We start from the raw sequence: 16968 nt of genomic DNA, 5'->3' as shown, positions 1-16968 counted from the left end.
TATAGCGGCGTGCTCCCTGCGTCCTCAGATTCTGGGTATATCAGGAGGTATATAGGAGCGCGCTCCCCGCATCCTCAGATTCTGGGTATATCAGGAGGTATATAGGAGCGCGCTCCCCGCGTCCTCAGATTCTGGGTATATCGGGAGGTATATAGGAGCGCGCTCCCCACATCCTCAGATTCTGGGTATATGGGGAGGTATATAGGAGCGCGCTCCCCGCATCCTCAGATTCTGGGTATATGGGGAGGTATATAGGAGCGCGCTCCCCGCGTCCTCAGATTCTGGGTATATCTGGAGGTTTAGGGGCACGCTCCCTGCATCCTAAGATTCTGGGTATATCTGGAGGTATATAGGAGCGCGCTCCCCGCATCCCCAGATTCTGGGTATATCTGGAGGTATATAGGAGCGCGCTCCCCGCATCCCCAGATTCTGGGTATATCGGGAGGTATATAGGAGCGCGCTCCCCGCGTCCTCAGATTCTGGGTATATCAGGAGGTATATAGGAGCGCGCTCCCCGCGTCCTCAGATTCTGGGTATATCAGGAGGTTTATAGGAGCACGATCCCCGCGTCCTCAGATTCTGGGTATATCAGGAGGTATATAGGAGCGCGCTCCCCGCGTCCTCAGATTCTGGGTATATCAGGAGGTTTATAGGAGCACGATCCCCGCGTCCTCAGATTCTGGGTATATCAGGAGGTATATAGGAGCGCGCTCCCCGCGTCCTCAGATTCTGGGTATATCAGGAGGTTTATAGGGGCACGCTCCCCGCGTCCTCAAATTCTGGGTATATGGGGAGGTATATAGGAGCGCGCTCCCCGCATCCTCAGATTCTGGGTATATGGGGAGGTATATAGGAGCGCGCTCCCCGCGTCCTCAGATTCTGGGTATATCTGGAGGTTTAGGGGCACGCTCCCTGCATCCTAAGATTCTGGGTATATCTGGAGGTATATAGGAGCGCGCTCCCCGCATCCCCAGATTCTGGGTATATCGGGAGGTATATAGGAGCGCGCTCCCCGCGTCCTCAGATTCTGGGTATATCAGGAGGTATATAGGAGCAAGCTCCCCGCATCTTCAGATTCTGGGTATATCGGGAGATATATAGGAGCGCGCTCCCCGCGTCCTCAGATTCTGGGTATATCAGGAGGTATATAGGAGCGCGCTCCCCTCATCCCCAGATTCTGGGTATATCTGGAGGTATATAGGAGTGCGCTCCCCGCATCCCCAGATTCTGGGTATATCTGGAGGTATATAGGAGCGCGCTCCCCGCATCCCCAGATTCTGGGTATATCTGGAGGTATATAGGAGTGCGCTCCCCGCATCCCCAGATTCTGGGTATATCTGGAGGTATATAGGAGCGCGCTCCCCGCATCCCCAGATTCTGGGTATATCTGGAGGTATATAGGAGCGCGCTCCCCGCATCCCCAGATTCTGGGTATATCAGGAGGTATATAGGAGCGCGCTCCGCGCATCCCCAGATTCTGGGTATATCTGGAGGTATATAGGAGCGCGCTCCCCGCATCCCCAGATTCTGGGTATATCTGGAGGTATATAGGAGCGCGCTCCCCGCATCCCCAGATTCTGGGTATATCTGGAGGTATATAGGAGCGCGCTCCCCGCATCCCCAGATTCTGGGTATATCTGGAGGTATATAGGAGCGCGCTCCCCGCATCCCCAGATTCTGGGTATATCTGGAGGTATATAGGAGCGCGCTCCCCGCATCCCCAGATTCTGGGTATATCAGGAGGTATATAGGAGCGCGCTCCCCGCATCCCCAGATTCTGGGTATATCTGGAGGTATATAGGAGCGCGCTCCCCGCATCCCCAGATTCTGGGTATATCTGGAGGTATATAGGAGCGCGCTCCCCGCATCCCCAGATTCTGGGTATATCTGGAGGTATATAGGAGCGCGCTCCCCGCATCCCCAGATTCTGGGTATATCTGGAGGTATATAGGAGCGCGCTCCCCGCATCCCCAGATTCTGGGTATATCTGGAGGTATATAGGAGCGCGCTCCCCGCATCCCCAGATTCTGGGTATATCTGGAGGTATATAGGAGTGCGCTCCCCGCATCCCCAGATTCTGGGTATATCTGGAGGTATATAGGAGCGCGCTCCCCGCATCCCCAGATTCTGGGTATATCTGGAGGTATATAGGAGTGCGCTCCCCGCATCCCCAGATTCTGGGTATATCTGGAGGTATATAGGAGCGCGCTCCCCGCATCCCCAGATTCTGGGTATATTGGGAGGTGTATAGGAGCGCGAGGTTTATTTTGATTCTTTGTCAATTTCTTTTGAAGTTTGTTTTGTAATGCTATGAAGACCTGTTCACTCTCAGTGAAAAAACGCATAGTGGAGTTTCTCTGTCTGAACATGGTCCTGCGATTTTCGGTCACATGTGTTTGTGCCCCATTGTGTTCCCACTGATGAACCCTAACAGAGGACATTGCTAGTAATCCGGTGAAAACTTTTTTCCTTCACTTTTGCATATTTGTTTTTGCTGTACCCAGTATACAATTTATTACACCACATCAATGGCGTGCTCACTATTAGTCTTGGTGGACAGTGCGTATTTGTCTGCCTATGGCAGTTGCTACTTAGCCTAGTTTAGAGATAATCTCACTTTTATATTATCCTGCCTAGTGTCCCACACAAGAGTTTGTGATGTGATGGGTGGAGGATCATGTGGTCCTGAGAGAGTGTTGATCATCAGGAGTTGGCATATATTTGGTTTTTTGCTGGCAGCACCCAGTGATTTATCCTTTGGTGTCTTAGTTAGCAGGGCCTCTCTTTGCTTAAGTCTATCCCTGACCAGCTGTGTATTGTTTACTTCTTATATCATCCTCATTATATTTTGGGGGCTTTACCAATCTCTTTGGGGCTGCTCCGAGGCAAGTTAGGATTCCTTTCTTCATCTTTGAGGAAGGTGTCTAGTTAGAGTAAGCACACTCCACCGCTATTTCTAGTTGTGTGTGTGTGTGTGTGTGTGTGTGTGTATATATGTATGTATGTTATATATATATATATATATATATATATTATATTATATTTATATATATATTTATTATGTGTGTATGTATGTATGTATGTATGTATATGTCGGGGTGCTGCCTGTTATTTAACGCTCTTGTGCTCTTTTTTTTCTGGGTTTTTCAGCTTTTTCCTCCTGGACCTTTTGGGATAGTGGATCTTAGTTCCTTGGCTGCTACTATCTCTGGATAAGGGATGGTGTTTTCCCTTGAATGGAATATCTATGGGGAATGTCAGTAGTCTCTCGACCATAACAGATGATGCTAGGATTTTGCGGGCTTTACACGCTACGAGATCGCTACAGCGATCTCGTTGGGGTCACGGATTTTGTGACGCACATCCGGCCGCTGTAGCGATGCTGTTGCGTGTGACACCTATGAGCGATTTTGCATCGTCGCAAAAACGTGCAAAATCGCTCATCGGTGACATGGGGGTCCATTCTCAGATATCGTTACTGCAGCAGTAACGAAGTTGTTCCTCGTTCCTGCGGCAGCACACATCGCTCCTTGTGACACCACAGGAACGAGGAAGCTCTCCTTACCTGTCTCCCGGCCACAATGCAGAAGGAAGGAGGTGGGCGGGATGTTCGTCCCGCTAATCTCCGCCCCTCCGCATCTATTGGGCGGCGGTTCAGTGACGCTGCTGTGACGTCGCTGTGACGCTGAACGAACTGCCCCCTTAGAAAGGAGGCGGTTCGCCGGTCACAGTGACGTCGCAGGGAAGGTAAGTCCGTGTGACGGGTCCGGGCGATGTTGTGCGACACGGGCAGAGATTTGCCCGTGTCGCACAACCGATGGGGGCGGGTACGCTTGCTGGCGATATCGGTACAGATATCGCAGTGTGTAAAGCGGCTTTTACTGGTGATCATCTCCATGTGTCGTGTGAGGTTCTGCAGGATCTCTGCCTCCTTACACTCATGATCTGGCTTACACTATGCTGTTTTATTCTTAGCTATAAAGAAGCCTCGTGTACGGTTCAGCAACCTCATGGAAGTGCGGCAGCTGCCATCAAGCCAAGCGCTGGAAGCCAAACTGTCCCGAATGTCGCACCTGACAGTGCAAGACAGCGAGGCTGCAATGAGGACAAGTGGAAGATTCTCCATCTGCCAAGTTGCCAAGATCAGCTTCATCTTCTGCTTTGTGGTAAGAGGAGCTGTTGTGCTCGGTGTCCGGGGCTCTCGCGCTCTCTCTCGCTCTCTCGCTCTCGCTCTCTCTCTCCGGGGCGCGCTCTTTCTCTCTGACTGTGTCTGTCTCTGTCTGTCTGTCCGGGGCTCTCTCTCTCTCTGGGTGCCCGGGGCTCTCGCGCTCTCTCTTTCTCTCTCGCTCTCTCGCTCTCTCTCTCTCTGAGTATCCGAGGCTCTCGCGCTCTCTCTCTCTGGGTGTCCTGGGCTCTCGCGCGTGCTTGCTCTTTGGGTGTCCGGGTTCCTCGCTTTCTCTCTCGCTTTCTCTCTCGCTTTCTCTCTCGCTTTCTCTCTCGCTTTCTCTCTCGCTTTCTCTGGGTGTTCGGCGCTTTCACTCTCTCTCTGGGTGTCCGGGGCTCTCTGCGGGCCCCCCCACCCCGCGCTCCCTCCCCAGCGCGCTCTCTGCGCCAGCCCACTCCCTGTGTGTGTGTGTGCCCGTGCCATCGTCTGAATAGACAGCAGGTGCCTTGGAGACATTTTGTACGGGATGGCGTCCTTTTGGATACGGCGTTACGGCCACCACTGTAACACGAGCAGCAGGGATTTTGGGTGATGCGGTTTCTTCCTTTTCACAGTGGTTCTTGGCTAATTATTCCTATCAGGAGGCCCTCTCCGATTCGCAGGTGGCCATCGTGAACATCATCTCGTCCACGTCAGGTGAGATCACAAGCAGTTTCCTCCATAGATTCTGCATAACTGTCAACTCTGGAATCTGTGAGACCAGCGGGGGCGCCATTGCTCTGGCCCACCAGCGGGGGCGCCATTGCTCTGGCCCACCAGCGGGGGCGCCATTGCTCTGGCCCACCAGCGGGGGCGCCATTGCTCTGGCCCACCAGCGGGGGCACCATTGCTCTGGCCCACCAGCGGGGCCGCCATTGCTCTGGCCCACCAGCGGGGCCGCCATTGCTCTGGCCCACCAGCGGGGGCGCCATTGCTCTGGCCCACCAGCGGGGGCACCATTGCTCTGGCCCACCAGCGGGGCCGCCATTGCTCTGGCCCACCAGCGGGGCCGCCATTGCTCTGGCCCACCAGCGGGGGCGCCATTGCTCTGAACCTGGGGCTCTTTTTTCAGGTCTCTTCACACTGATCCTGGCGTCCATCTTTCCCAGTAACAGTGGCGACCGCTTCACTCTCTCCAAGTTGCTGGCTGTGGTTCTCAGGTCAGTAGACATTTTATTGTTATTGGCCCCCATCATGTATGGCCGCGTCCCCCCGGTGTAGCCTTCCTCTATCTACCCATCTCATCATATCCTCTCATGTTTTCTCCACAGTATTGGCGGAGTGATCCTAGTGAGCTGGTCAGGGTCTGAAAACTCCAGAGATAAGAACACGATAGGTAAAGACTCCAGATCCCTCCATGTGATCTGTGATATTGTTTATATATAGATCATACTGTACACGGTCACATTGCAGATCCCTGTCCTGTGTATAGTAGATCCCTCCATGTGATCTGTGATATTGTTTATATATAGATCATACTGTACACGGTCACATTGCAGATCCCTGTCCTGTGTATAGTAGATCCCTCATCTGATCTCTGTGATATTGTTTATATATAGATCATACTGTACACAGTCAGATAGTAGATCCCCGTCCTGTGTATAGTAGATTCCTCCATGTGATCTGTGATATTGTTTGTATATAATAATAATAATATATTTATTCATTTATATAGCGCTATTAAAGGGAAGGTTTCGCGTTTTTTTTTATTTTTGTATTAAAAATAGTGATTATGAAATCAAGTATTTCTAATACAAAATGAAAATCGCAGCTTATTTAGTTTTTATTTAACTCTTATTTTACTGGAGGCACTGGGGGCTGCCATGCTGGATTTGCTGTGTGTGTAACGACAGTAACTCTTTATGGCAGCCCCTGTGCATAGAGAACAGTGGTCGGGATCCGACCCCATGCAGTACGTTACAGTGGGCGTCTGCTGTGACCTGGACGCGCCCCCTGGGCTGTCCAGATCACCGCAGAGGGAGGAGATCAGCGCCATTATTGTGGAGCTCACAGTGTATGCTGTTTGCTCCACTTTACCCATCAACCGCCGGGATGTGTGAGTACGTGCCGCCTCCCCTCCCCTCGTTACCGTCTCCTATGACATCCCATCTCCATTCTCCCCAGCCCCTGCTCTGCCCCCGCTACTGCCGCCGCCCTTCCCCCCCCCGCCGTTACCATCTCCAATGACACCCCCTTCCCGCCCGTTCTCTGCCCGCTGCCGCAGCTCCCCCCGCTCTGGCTGCTGTGTGTGTGTGTGTGTGTGTGTGTGTGTGTGTGTGTGTGTGTGTGTGTGTGCGCGCCACTGCATGTGAGTACCTGTGTGTGTACTGGTGATACTGTCTGCAGGGTTGTGTATCTAATCCTATCCTGTGTGATACTGTCTGCATAGTTGTGTATCTAATCTCCTGTGTGATACTGTCTGCTGAGCCGTGTATCTAATCCTATCCTGTGTGATACTGTCTGCTGGGCTGTGTATCTAATCCTATCCTGTGTGATACGGTATTCTGGGCTGTGTATCTAATCCTCTCCTGTGTGATACGGTCTGCTGAGCTGTGTATCTAATCCTATGTTGTGTGATACTGTCTGCTGAGCTGTGTATCTAATCCTCTCCTGTGTGATACTGTCTGCACAGCTGTGTATCTAATCCTATCCTGTGTGATACTGTCTGCTAAGCTGTGTATCTAATCCTATGTTGTGTGATACTGTCTGCTGAGCTGTGTATCTAATCCTATCCTGTGTGATACTGTCTGCACGGCTTAGTATCACACAGCAGAGGATTAGATACAATCTGCACGGCTTTGTATCTAATCCTCTGCTGTGTCATACTGTCTGCACGGCTTTGTATCTAATCCTCTGCTGTGTGATACTATCTGCACGGCTTTGTATCTAATCCTCTGCTGTGTGATACTATCTGCACGGCTTTGTATCTAATCCTCTCCTGTGATACTGTCTGCAGAGCCGTGTATCTAATCCTCTCCTGTGTGATACTGTCTGCTGAGCTGTGTATCTAATCTGTGTGATACTGTCTGCTGAGCTGTGTTTCTAATCCTATGTTGTGTGATACTGTCTGCTGAGTTGTGTATCTAATACTCTCCTGTGTGATACTGTCTGCTGAGCGATGTATCTAATCTCTCCTGTGTGATACTGTCTGCTGAGCGGTGTATCTAATCCTATCCTGTGTGATACTGTCTGCTGAGCTGTGTATCTAATCCTATCCTGTGTGATACTGTCTGCTGAGCTGTGTATCTAATCCTATGTTGTGTGATATTGTCTGCAGGGCTGTGTATCTAATCCTATGTTGTGATACTGTCTGCTGAGCTGTGTATCTAATCCTCTGCTGTGTGATACTGTCTGCACGGCTGTGTATCTAATCCTCTCATGTAATACTGTCTGCACAGCTGTGTATCTAATCCTATCCTGTGTGATACTGTCTGCTGAGCTGTGTATCTAATCCTATGTTGTGTGATACTGTCTGCTGAGCTGTGTATCTAATCCTATCCTGTGTCATACTGTCTGCACGGCTTTGTATCTAATCCTCTGCTGTGTGATACTGTCTGCAGGGCTGTGTATCTAATCCTATGTTGTGATACTGTCTTCTGAGCTGTGTATCTAATCCTATGTTGTGTGATATTGTCTGCTGAGCTGTGTATCTAATCCTATCCTGTGTGATACTGTCTGCACGGCTTTGTATCTAATCCTCTGCTGTGTGATACTATCTGCACGGCTTTGTATCTAATACTCTGCTGTGTCATACTATCTGCACGGCTTTGTATCTAATACTCTGCTGTGTCATACTGTCTGCACGGCTTTGTATCTAATCCTCTCCTGTGTGATACTGTCTGCTGAGCGGTGTATCTAATCCTATCCTGTGTGATACTGTCTGCTGAGCTGTGTATCTAATCTGTGTGATACTGTCTGCTGAGCTGTTTCTAATCCTATGTTGTGTGATACTGTCTGCTGAGTTGTGTATCTAATCCTCTCCTGTGTGATACTGTCTGCTGAGCTGTGTATCTAATCCTATTCTGGGTGATACTGTCTGCTGAGCTATGTAATCCTCTCCTGTGTGATACCGTCTGCTGAGCTGTGTATCTAATCCTATGCTGTGTGATACTGTCTGCACAGCTGTGTATCTAATCCTCTCCTGTGTGATACTGTCTGCTGAGCCATGTATCTAATCCTATCCTGTGTGATACTGTCTGCTGAGCTGTGTATCTAATCCTATCCTGTGTGATACTGTCTGCACAGCTGTGTATCTAATCCTATCCTGTGTGATACTGTCTGCACAGCTGTGTATCTAATCCTATACTGTGTGATACTGTCTGCTGAGCTGTGTATCTAATCCTATTCTAGGTGATACTCCTGCTGTGCTTGGTGACACTTTGGACATTTGTGGCACTGTGCCCCTACATGTCATTCTCTGTTATCTGTTGTAAACACTCAGATTGGGAGGGGGGAGGCGACATAACACACAGGAGAGAAGACTCCGCCCACTTTACTACATATGTAATGTGAGCTTTTTCTACAGTAGGATTTCAGCAGCTGCTCCCCCTAGTGTTTAACAGTGGAAAATATCAAACTTTTTAATTTTTTTTTTTTATATTCTGCTCAATTAAAAACAAATAATATTTAAACAAAACATTCAAACATTATTACTTTACATTTTTTCAGGTTTTGTTTTGACAATACCTTCCCTTTAATTCCACAGCGCTTTATATACATTGGCAACACTGTCCCCATTGGGGCTCACAATCTAAATTCCCTATCAGTATGTTTTTGGAGTGTGGGAGGAAACCCCCACAAACACAGGGAGAGCATAAAAACTCCTTGCAGATGTTGTCCTTAGTGGCACTAGAACCCAGGACATCAGCACTGCAAGACTGCAGTGCTAACCACTGAGCCACTGTGCTGCCCGTGCTCGGTCACATAGTAGATCACTGTACTGTGTATAGTAGATCCCTCCATGTGGTCTCTGTGATATTGTCTGTATATAGATCATACTGTACACAGTCACATAGTAGATCCCCATCCTGTGTATAGTAGATCCCTCTCTGTGATATTGTCTGTATATAGATCATATTGTACACGGTCACATAGAAGATCCCTCCATGTGATCTCTGTGATATTGTCTGTTGTGAGGATATGCTGGGGAACGTTAGCAGAGTTATGACATTCATACATGTCAGTCAGCTGCGTTGTATATACACCCACCTCACAGTCAGGGGATATCCTGCTCTGTCCCAGGGCCAGGGGCTGGTGGAGGTGAGAAATCCCAATTACACTGTCTAGCCAGTGGGGGCAGATGGCCATTCAGCAAGGAAGTGGGCTGGAAACTACAGAGCCTTGAGAAGCGTCAAAGGGGTTCTGGAGGCTCGGCCTTAGCAGGAGGTCATATTCCTGACTGTAACGTCATACACAGTTATGATATTACCGTGCGTGTGCGCTCCATTCCCCACCACATCGTTAGAATCGGGACCCCGAGCCGCATCTCTGCATACCCTCGGATTCATTGTAGTGCCCTGGGGTAAGGCGGTACCGAGGACTGTGAGTAGGAATCAGGTAGAGGAGAAGTGCTTGGACTCAGAATGAAGAGGGGACTCAGTTGGGTTCGATGACACCAGACCCGTCCCGATCGGACCTCCCAGTCCAGAGTTGCGGATCATATTCAATTTGGGATATTATTTTAGACTCATGACGGGCAGAGAAGTACAGCCCTGCGGGGTCACTAGGTGGGAGGGGGCAGGGAGTCTGTGTGGATTGATAACCTCAATTCGGCCATTTTACTTGGTCTTTACTCGGGGGTCATGCGTAATACACTCATGAGGAAGTCCATGAAACCCTGGTCCTACAGCGCCCCACTGTGGCAGATGCATAAGGTAACTGCTCTATCTGTGTATCTGTTTGTGACCACGTCTTACCTGTAACTGCACTTCTGACATATATATTCTGTACATCCCATCTAATATATAAAGCTGAATGTGTGTGTGTGTGTGTATCTAATATATAAAGCTGTGTGTGTGTGTGTGTGTGTGTGTGTGTGTGTATGTATCTAATATATAAAGCTGTGTGTGTGTGTGTATGTATCTAATATATAAAGCTATGTTTGTGTGTGTGGGTGTGTGTGTGTATGTGTGTGTATGTATCTAATATATAAAGCTGTGTGTGTGTGTATGTGTGTGTATGTATCTAATATATAAAGCTATGTATGTGTGTGTGTGTGTGTGTGTGTGTGTATGTAATATATAAAGCTGTGTGTGTGTGTGTATGTGTGTGTGTATGTATCTAATATATAAAGCTGTGTGTGTATGTATCTAATATATAAAGCTGTGTGTGTGTGTGTGTATCTAATATATAAAGCTGTGTGTGTATGTATCTAATATATAAAGCTGTGTGTGTGTGTGTGTATCTAATATATAAAGCTGTGTGTGTGTATGTAATATATAAAGCTGTGTGTGTGTGTGTATGTATCTAATATATAAAGCTGTGTGTGTATGTATCTAATATATAAAGCTGTGTGTGTGTATGTATCTAATATATAAAGCTGTGTGTGTGTGTGTATGTATCTAATATATAAAGCTGTGTGTGTGTGTGTGTGTATGTATCTAATATATAAAGCTGTGTGTGTGTGTGTATGTATCTAATATATAAAGCTGTGTGTGTATGTATCTAATATATAAAGCTGTGTGTGTGTGTGTGTATGTATCTAATATATAAAGCTGTGTGTGTATGTATCTAATATATAAAGCTGTGTGTGTATGTATCTAATATATAAAGCTGTGTGTGTGTATGTATCTAATATATAAAGCTGTGTGTGTGTATGTATCTAATATATAAAGCTGTGTGTGTGTGTGTGTGTATGTATCTAATATATAAAGCTGTGTGTGTATGTATCTAATATATAAAGCTGTGTGTGTGTATGTATCTAATATATAAAGCTGTGTGTGTGTGTGTGTGTGTATGTATCTAATATATAAAGCTGTGTGTGTATGTATCTAATATATAAAGCTGTGTGTGTATGTATCTAATATATAAAGCTGTGTGTGTGTGTGTATGTATCTAATATATAAAGCTGTGTGTGTATGTATCTAATATATAAAGCTGTGTGTGTATGTGTGTTTGTATGTCCAGGATTTGCATCTGCACCGTCAAAGCTACAGCCACAAAATTTTGCACACTCACACGTCTGGACCCCGAGAGTGTCATAGGCAATGTTACATAGTTACATAGTTACTTAGGTTGAAAAAAGACCTAGGTCCATCTAGTTCAATCTTCCTCCCCCAGTTCTACATTTGGTCACCAAGTCATTTATAACCAACAATGTTGTGTACTGAGGAAATCATCCAGCCCTTTTTTGAAAGCTGTTAGGCTATGTGCGCACTAGGCGTTTTTGCCGCGTTTTTAGCGGCGTTTTTTACCGCGTTTTTGTGCTGAAAACGCAGTGACATTGCTTCCCCAGCAATGTCTATGGGTTTTCAGAAGTGCTGTCCGCACACAGCGTTTTTTTGTAGCTGCGTTTTTGTGGTGACCACAAAAATGCAGCATGTCAATTATTTCTGCGTTTTTCACTGCATTTTTCACCCATTGAGTTCAATGAGATGTTCAACAACGCAATGAAAAACGCATATAGCCGCGTTTCTATGACTAAAAACGCAGCTATAAACGCAAGGGGTGGGCAGTAAAGTGTCATGTACAGGAAGAGGATTCCTTCTGTTGTTAAACACAGAAGCATGAATCCTCCCGGTACCGTCACCGCTGCGTCCACAACCCGCCCGGTGCATGTCAGCTCCGTGCGGCGCCATGTCTGGGCGGGAGGTGGAGGCAGCGGCGTAAACAAAAGTGAACAGTAGAAAAAAAAAAAGTTATATATACTCACCTGTCTGCAGGGTCCCGGTGCCATGCCCGCTCCCAGCCCCTGTCTCGGTACCGCCGCTCTGGCTGTGTGCAGTCTCCCCGGGGCAGGACCTTGCTTGTAGGACCTGGCGGTGGATCACCTGATGCAGTCACCTGACGCATCAGCTGATCGTAGTCTCGCCGGCTTTCGCGCCCGGCCGGCTATCAGCTGATCCTGCCGTCAGGGGACTTCATCAGCTGATTACCGGCAGCTCCTGCAGCGATCGGACAGGATCAGACTCCTGTCCAATCGATCGCTGCAGGAGCTGCCGGTAATCAGCACAGCACATAAGTGAGTATTATTTTTTTTTTTTCTACTGATGCATCAGCTGATTGTATAATCAGCTTTTATACAATCAGCTGATGTGTGATGTGATTCACGTAGTTTATCCTGACACATCATCTGATCACTTTGCCTTCCAGCAAACCGATCAGATGATATTGGATCCTGATTGGACGGCGCGGGACCCTGACCCAGGATTACTGCGGAGGGGGGGTTCTTTATTTCAATAAAGATGGAGTCACTAATTGTGTTGTGTTTTATTTCTAATAAAAATATTTTTCTGTGTGTTGTGTTTTTTTTTTTTTTTTATCATTACTAGAAATTCATGGTGGCCATGTCTAATATTGGCGTGACACCATGAATTTCGGGCTTGGGGCTAGCTGATAATATACAGCTAGCCCTAACCCCATTATTACCTAGCTAGCCACCCGGCATCAGGGCAGCTGGAAGAGTTGGATACAGCGCCAGAAGATGGCGCTTCTATGAAAGCGCCATTTTCTGGGGTGGCTGCGGACTGCAATTCGCAGTGGGGGTGCCCAGAAAGCTTGGGCACCCTGCACTGTGGATTCCAATCCCCAGCTGCCTAGTTGTACCCGGCTGGACTCAAAAATTAGGCGAAGCTCACGTCATTTTTTTTTTTTAATTATTTCATGAAATTCATGAAATAAAAAAAAAAAGGGCTTCTCTATATTTTTGGTTCCCAGCCGGGTACAAATAGGCAGCTGGGGGTTGGGGGCAGCCCGTACCTGCCTGCTGTACCTGGCTAGCATACAAAAATATGGCGAAGCCCATGTCATTTTTTTTTTCTTTTTGGGCAAAAAACTGCATACAGTCCTGGATGGAGGATGCTGAGCCTTGTAGTTCTGCAGCTGCTGTCTGCTCTCCTGCATACACTAGTGAATGGAGGATGCTGAGCCTTGTAGTTCTGCAGCTGCTGTCTGCTCTCCTGCATACACTAGTTCTGCAGCTGTCTGCTCTCCTGCATACAATGAACATTTTGAAGAAGGAAATGACATCAGACCTTTTTCTTTTTTTTTTTTCATCAACAATCTTTAATGGCATTGTGCACTGATTAAAAACGCAGCAAAAAACGCACCAAATCGCGGCAAAAACGCATGCGTTTTTGTCGCAGTTTTTAGCCGCGGGTGCGTTTTTTGAGACACAAACGCACATAAAAACGCAGCGTGAAAAAAACGCCTAGTGCGCACATACCCTTATAGTATCTGCCATTACTACCTCTTGTGGTTTGGTATTATTATCTTCATTTAATTTGTCTTACATAGTTACATAGTTACTTAGGTTGAAAAAAAGCCCTAGGTCCATCTAGTTCTCCTTCCTCCACCAGTTCTACATTTAGTCACTAAGTCATTTATAACCAACAATGTTGTGTACTGAGGAAATCATCCAGCCCTTTTTTAAAAGCTGTTATAGTATCTGCCATTACTACCTCTTGTGGTCGCATTCCACAGTCTGACCGCTCTAACTGTAAAGAACCCTTTCCTATTTAGGTGTCGGAATCGCTTTTCTTCCACTCGCAGGGAGTGCCCCCTGGTCCTTAGTATTGTTTTCGGAAGAAATAAGTCATGTGCCAGTCCTTTATATTGACCACACATGTATTTATACATATAAATGAGATCTCCTCTGAGACGTCTTTTTTCTAAGCTAAACATATCTAACTTTTTCAACCTCTCATCATACGGGCGGCCTCCATTCCTCATCATATGGGAGGCCTTCCATTCCTTGTAGTAGTCTAGTTGCTGCCTTTGAACTGACTCTAACTTCTGAATGTCCTTTTTAAAATGTGGAGCCCAAAACTGGATCCCGTATTCCAGATGTGGCCTTACAAGTGATTTATAGAGGGGTAACAATACGTTGGGATCACGGGATCTAATCTCTCTTTTTATACACCCTAAAATCTTGTTTGCTTTAGCAGCTGCTGCTTGACATTGAGTGCTGCTGCTCAGCTTATTTGTAATGAGAATACCCAAGTCCTTCTCCTGTTCTGTAGTCCAGAGTTTACTTCCATTTAATGTATACGCAGCTATAGGATTACTCCGTCCTAGGTGCATTACTTTACATTTATCAACATTAAATCTCATTTGCCAAGTATCTGCCCATTCTGACATCTTATCCAGATCTTTTTGTAATATTGTACTATCCAGGTCAGTTTTTAATATCCTACATAGTTTGGTGTCATCGGCAAAGACTGACACTGTACTATCAATCCCATCCACAAGGTCATTAATAAAGAGAGTAAAAAGAATCGGTCCAAGCACAGATCCCTGCGCCCCCCACTGCTCCCAGTACAGATCCCTGCGGTCCCCACTGCTCCCAGTACAGATCCCTGCGGCCCCCACTGCTCCCAGTACAGATCCCTGCGGTCCCCACTGCTCCCAGTACAGATCCCTGCGGCCCCCACTGCTCCCAGTACAGATCCCTGCGGCCCCCACTGCTCCCAGTACAGATCCCTGCGGTCCCCACTGCTCCCAGTACAGATCCCTGCGGTCCCCACTGCTGACTATAGCCCATTTAGAGAATGTACCATTTATGACTACTTTGTTTCCTATCTTTTAGCCAATTCCTTATCCAATTGCATATTGTGTCCCCTAGTCCTTGCTTCTGGAGCTTTAGTATAAGGCTATTATGTGGTACAGTAACAAATGCCTTTGCAAAGTCCAAATAAATCACATCAGCTGCATTACCAATATCCAGGTTTGAACTTACCCCCTCATAGAACCCCAACAGGTTGGTTAGACACGACTTATCTTTCATGAAGCCATGCTGTCTGTCAGTTATCATATTATTTTCTGCAACATATTTTTGCATGTCATCCCTTAAAATGCCCTCAAAAACTTTGCATACTACTGATGTCAGGCTTACTGGACGGTAGTTGCCTGGATCTACCCTCTTACCTTTCTTAAATATCGGTACCACATCAGCAATCCTCCAATCCTGAGGCACCAACCCTGTTACAAGCCTGCGGGGTCACTAGGTGGGAGGGGAAGAGTCTAAAAAGATGAGATACAGCGGTCTGTCAATTACGGGGTTCAATTCCCTCAATATTCGTGGATGAATGCCATCTGGCCCTGGGGATTTGTCAATGTTTAATTTTCTCAGACGTAGGCGTACTTCTTCTTGTGTTAAATTAATTATATCGGGTGGTCAACTTTGATTTTTCACTTGTTGAATGATCCCTGGTACAGTCAGTTCCTTGGTGAACACAGATGAGAAATGCCTATTTAATATCTCAGTCTTTTGTTTGTCCTCTATAACTAACTTCTTATTATATTTTAAGGGGCCGATACTATCCTTTGTTTTTCTTTTGGCATTAATGTATTTATAAAAGATTTTGGGATTTATTTTAATGTCATTGGCGATTTTTGTTTCAGTAGCTAGTTTTGCTTGTTTGATTTCTTTTTTGCATTGCCTATTGATATCTTTATACTCCTGCAATGCTATTTCTGTATTCTCAGCCTTCAAGATTTTAAACGCCCTTTGTTTTTGTTTTATTATACTTTGTACAGTCTTATTTATCCATAGTGGTTTCTTTTTATTCCTGGACATTTTATTACCAGAGGGTATAAGTTTTTTACAGGACTCTAGCAGTATATCCTTAAACTTACCCCATTTATGTTCAGTATCCCCAGTTACCATGACTTTGTACCAATTTACACATTTAAGCTCTTCCCTTAATTTGTTGAAATCAGCTTTCCTAAAATTCCAGGTTTTACCATTTCCCCTTTGAAATGTTCTATTGAATATTACATTGAAGCTTACCATATTATAATCGCTGGTGCCCAAGTGCTCCCGGACCTGTAGATCTGAAATTGTATCCGGTCTATTTGACAGGACCAGATCTAGCAGATTATCTCCCCTCGTCGGTTCATCTACCATCTGAGAGAGGAAATTGTCTTGAATGGTAGATAAGAACTTACAGCTTTTAGCAGAACCAGAAGATTCTATGTCCCACTGTATGTCTGGATAGTTGAAATCCCCCATAATAAGAACCCGATTATTATTATTAGCTGCCTTTTCAATTTGTTCCAGCATTTCACCCTCAATTTGTTCAGGTATGTTAGGAGGCTTATAGCAAACTCCAATTAGCATTTTTGCATTATTCCCCTCCCCATGTACATTTACCCATACTGACTCTACATTGTTGCAGTTCCCCTCAATGTCATCATTCAACACAGGTTTTAGGTTAGATTTGATAAATATACACACCCCACCACCTTTTTTGTCTTTCCTGTCCCTCCTAAATGTACTATAACCCTGTATGTTTGTCACCCAGTCATGGCTTTCATCCAGCCAGGTTTCCGTAATGCCCACCACATCATAATCCATGGTTGACATAAGAGTCTCCAATTCATTCATTTTGTTTGCAAGACTTCTTGCATTTGCCAGTAGACATTTAATCCTATTAACACCTTTATTACTCCTAGCCTCCCTACGTTCCTTGCATGTCCCATCCCCCCTAATCCTTCATTGGCCCCTACCATCTCACTGTCTCTATCTGCTCTATCTATCCCCTTTTTTGCTCCATTACCCTCCCTCCCCCCCGATCCTAGTTTAAAAGCTCCTCCATCCGTCTGAC

General features: G+C 46.5%; 1 protein-coding gene across 5 annotated transcripts in view; it reads left to right on the top strand.

The window, feature by feature from the left end:
* The window catches only part of SLC35F5 (solute carrier family 35 member F5), a 197943-nt gene that overhangs the window by 125907 nt on the left and 55068 nt on the right, over positions 1-16968 (top strand). For all 5 annotated transcript variants that reach the window (XR_012724714.1, XM_075316960.1, XM_075316958.1 and 2 more), the window contains exons 6-9: positions 3976-4166; positions 4780-4861; positions 5277-5364; positions 5476-5540. Coding sequence is in view for 4 of the 5 variants with exons in the window: in XM_075316960.1 (XP_075173075.1) it covers positions 3976-4166; positions 4780-4861; positions 5277-5364; positions 5476-5540 (426 nt within the window). In the remaining variant the exon portion in view is untranslated. The remainder of the gene's footprint in view (positions 1-3975; positions 4167-4779; positions 4862-5276; positions 5365-5475; positions 5541-16968) is intronic.

The sequence above is a fragment of the Anomaloglossus baeobatrachus genome, chromosome 7 (genome assembly GCF_048569485.1).
Source record: "Anomaloglossus baeobatrachus isolate aAnoBae1 chromosome 7, aAnoBae1.hap1, whole genome shotgun sequence".
Taxonomy (NCBI): domain Eukaryota; kingdom Metazoa; phylum Chordata; class Amphibia; order Anura; family Aromobatidae; genus Anomaloglossus; species Anomaloglossus baeobatrachus.
The sequence above is the reverse complement of the archived record's forward strand: the minus strand, read 5'-3'. Positions and strand labels throughout refer to the sequence as shown.